General features: G+C 51.5%; 1 protein-coding gene across 2 annotated transcripts in view; it reads right to left on the reverse strand.

Annotated features, from left to right (window-relative positions):
* Gde1 (glycerophosphodiester phosphodiesterase 1) overlaps positions 1-1,719 on the reverse strand; it is a 17,625-nt gene extending 15,906 nt beyond the window's left edge. The window contains exon 1 of one of the 2 annotated variants that reach the window (XM_031388045.1): positions 1,330-1,719. In XM_031388045.1, the coding sequence (XP_031243905.1) occupies positions 1,330-1,590 (261 nt within the window). In that variant the 5' untranslated portion in view covers positions 1,591-1,719. The remainder of the gene's footprint in view (positions 1-1,329) is intronic. The other variant, XM_031388047.1, reaches the window with a different exon arrangement.
* Between the last annotated feature and the right edge of the window lie 405 nt (positions 1,720-2,124).

The raw sequence follows: 2,124 nt of genomic DNA on the forward strand, positions 1-2,124 counted from the left end.
CAAACCAAAAAAAAAAACCAAAGCAAACAAACAAAACAAACAAACAAACGAGGCCAGGCAGTGGTGGCGTACACCTTTAATCCCAGCACTTGGGAGGCAGAGGCAGGTGGATTTTTGAGTTCATGGCCAGCCTAGTCTACAGAGTGAGTTCCAAGACAGCCAGGGCTATACAGAGAAACCCTGTCTCAAAAAACCAAAAACGAAAAAACCAAAAACAAACAAACAAAAAAGAATAAAAGCTGTAGTATTTGCATATGTCCCAGAAATGCCCTCCTATAACCCTCAAAACGACTCTCAGCGTTTGTCTGTCTAAAACAAACTAGCTATATAAGCAGTTAAGGTGTGACATCACTCCACACACTTCTTTCATGCTATTTTTTGGATCTACAATTAAATCCACAGATGCAAGGCCAACATGTATGAAGGCTGACTGCAGTACATAGAAGTGCGTAATCCACTGAAATGCTCTTGCCATGCAAGCTGACATTCATCTGAAAACAGAAGGCTTCCAAGGGCAAAGGGCTATTAAAATTCTCCCAGGTGCCTCGTGGAAAGAGGAGGCAAATATTGACAGGAGTCTGGCTGCCAGGGTTGTTGACTATGATGAAAGTGTATTTGGAAAGAGGCCATAAAGATAATATCCAAGTAATTTAGAGGACAGAAATACACTCTGCGATAAGGGTGATTTGGACTCTCTTGCTAGGTGGTGGTAGTGGATGTCTTTAGTCCCAGCACTTTAATCCCACCAGAGGCAGGTGGATCTGAGTTGAGGCCAGTCTGGTGAGTTCCAGGGCAGCCAGGACTACAGAGAAACCCTGTCTCTAAAAAGAGAGAGAGAAAAAAAATCTCATTTATGGACAAGAACACATTTGATCTGGTTCATATCTTAGCTCATCCACACACTAGAATTTGTTCTGCTCCTCGAAGTCAGCACCACAAATAAGTCTGTTGTGTTGTTACCACTCCATCATAAGCCTCACCTCAGGACCTATGCACTTGCCATCGGCATCCTTGGACACTTCCCACTGATTCCAACCTTGTAGTTCCAGTTCCAGTTCACAAATATCTAGTTCATAGAAAACTACTTCTGCCACATAATGCACTGCCCCACCCTAAAGTAGCCTCATATGTTATCTCTCCCAACCCAGATGGAAGCTCTCTCTGTCAAAGGAGTCGTGCCTTGCTGCCATCCCAGCGTCTGGCACATACCAAGTCTTACAATTAACCCGCGGAATTCTAGAAATAGCTGAAGTGGGGAGGGTTGCGGGGCCGGGATGCGAAGGAGAGGTGCCAGCGGCGGAGCAGGCCCGAGGCGAGCGCGGGGCTCACCTGCCGGATGGCCGCCAGCGTGTTCTCCGGCGCGTCGTGGCTGCCGCCGCGATGGGCGATGGCGGACACGCGGTCACGGGGCTTGAGCACCTGCAGGGCCCGGCGGGACGGCACCGGCTCGTAGCTGAAGAACCGCAGCAGGATGTAGAGGCTGCCGGTGAGCACGCAGGCGTTGAAGGGGCTGCGCGTCACCACCAGCAGCAGCACCAGCACGAAGGAGAAGGGGCCCAGGAGGCCGCCCTGGTCCTCCCACAGCCACATGCCGGCGCCTGCACCGGCACGGACCGGAGCCCCGGACCTGCCGGGCGACGAGTAGCCGCCGAGGTACTGGCCACAGCCGGAACCCTCCGCTGGGAGCAGCGCTGCACAATGGCGGCGGCGGACCCATCTCGAGAAAGAGCCCGCCCTCCAGCCAATCAGCGCCCCGGAGCTTCAGCGTTGGGGGTACGGAACCGCTGTCATGGCAACAGGGGCAAGCCCAGGCCTGGGTTCCAAGGGCGCTTAGGGTTATGTAAAGTGAGGACAGGACTTCAACCCTGACCCTCAGACTCAGTAGAAGGAGGGAGATACTGCCGTGGTTTCTTAACGACCTTGAATCTGACCTCGAGGAAACTAAAGGCTTTGATTGCTTAACTTGCTTATTCAAGATGTGCCAGTAGTGTTTCTAGAGTAGTATTTCTTCTGGGTCAGAGCCTGTAATGAGCTAGGCTTACCCTGGACCAGTAATACGTTATGCTCAATGAACCAATCAAATAGTAAAAAGCAGAGAAATGGACACGCCGGGAAGAAGTCTAG

Source organism: Mastomys coucha, unplaced genomic scaffold (assembly GCF_008632895.1).
Source record: "Mastomys coucha isolate ucsf_1 unplaced genomic scaffold, UCSF_Mcou_1 pScaffold21, whole genome shotgun sequence".
Classification (NCBI taxonomy): domain Eukaryota; kingdom Metazoa; phylum Chordata; class Mammalia; order Rodentia; family Muridae; genus Mastomys; species Mastomys coucha.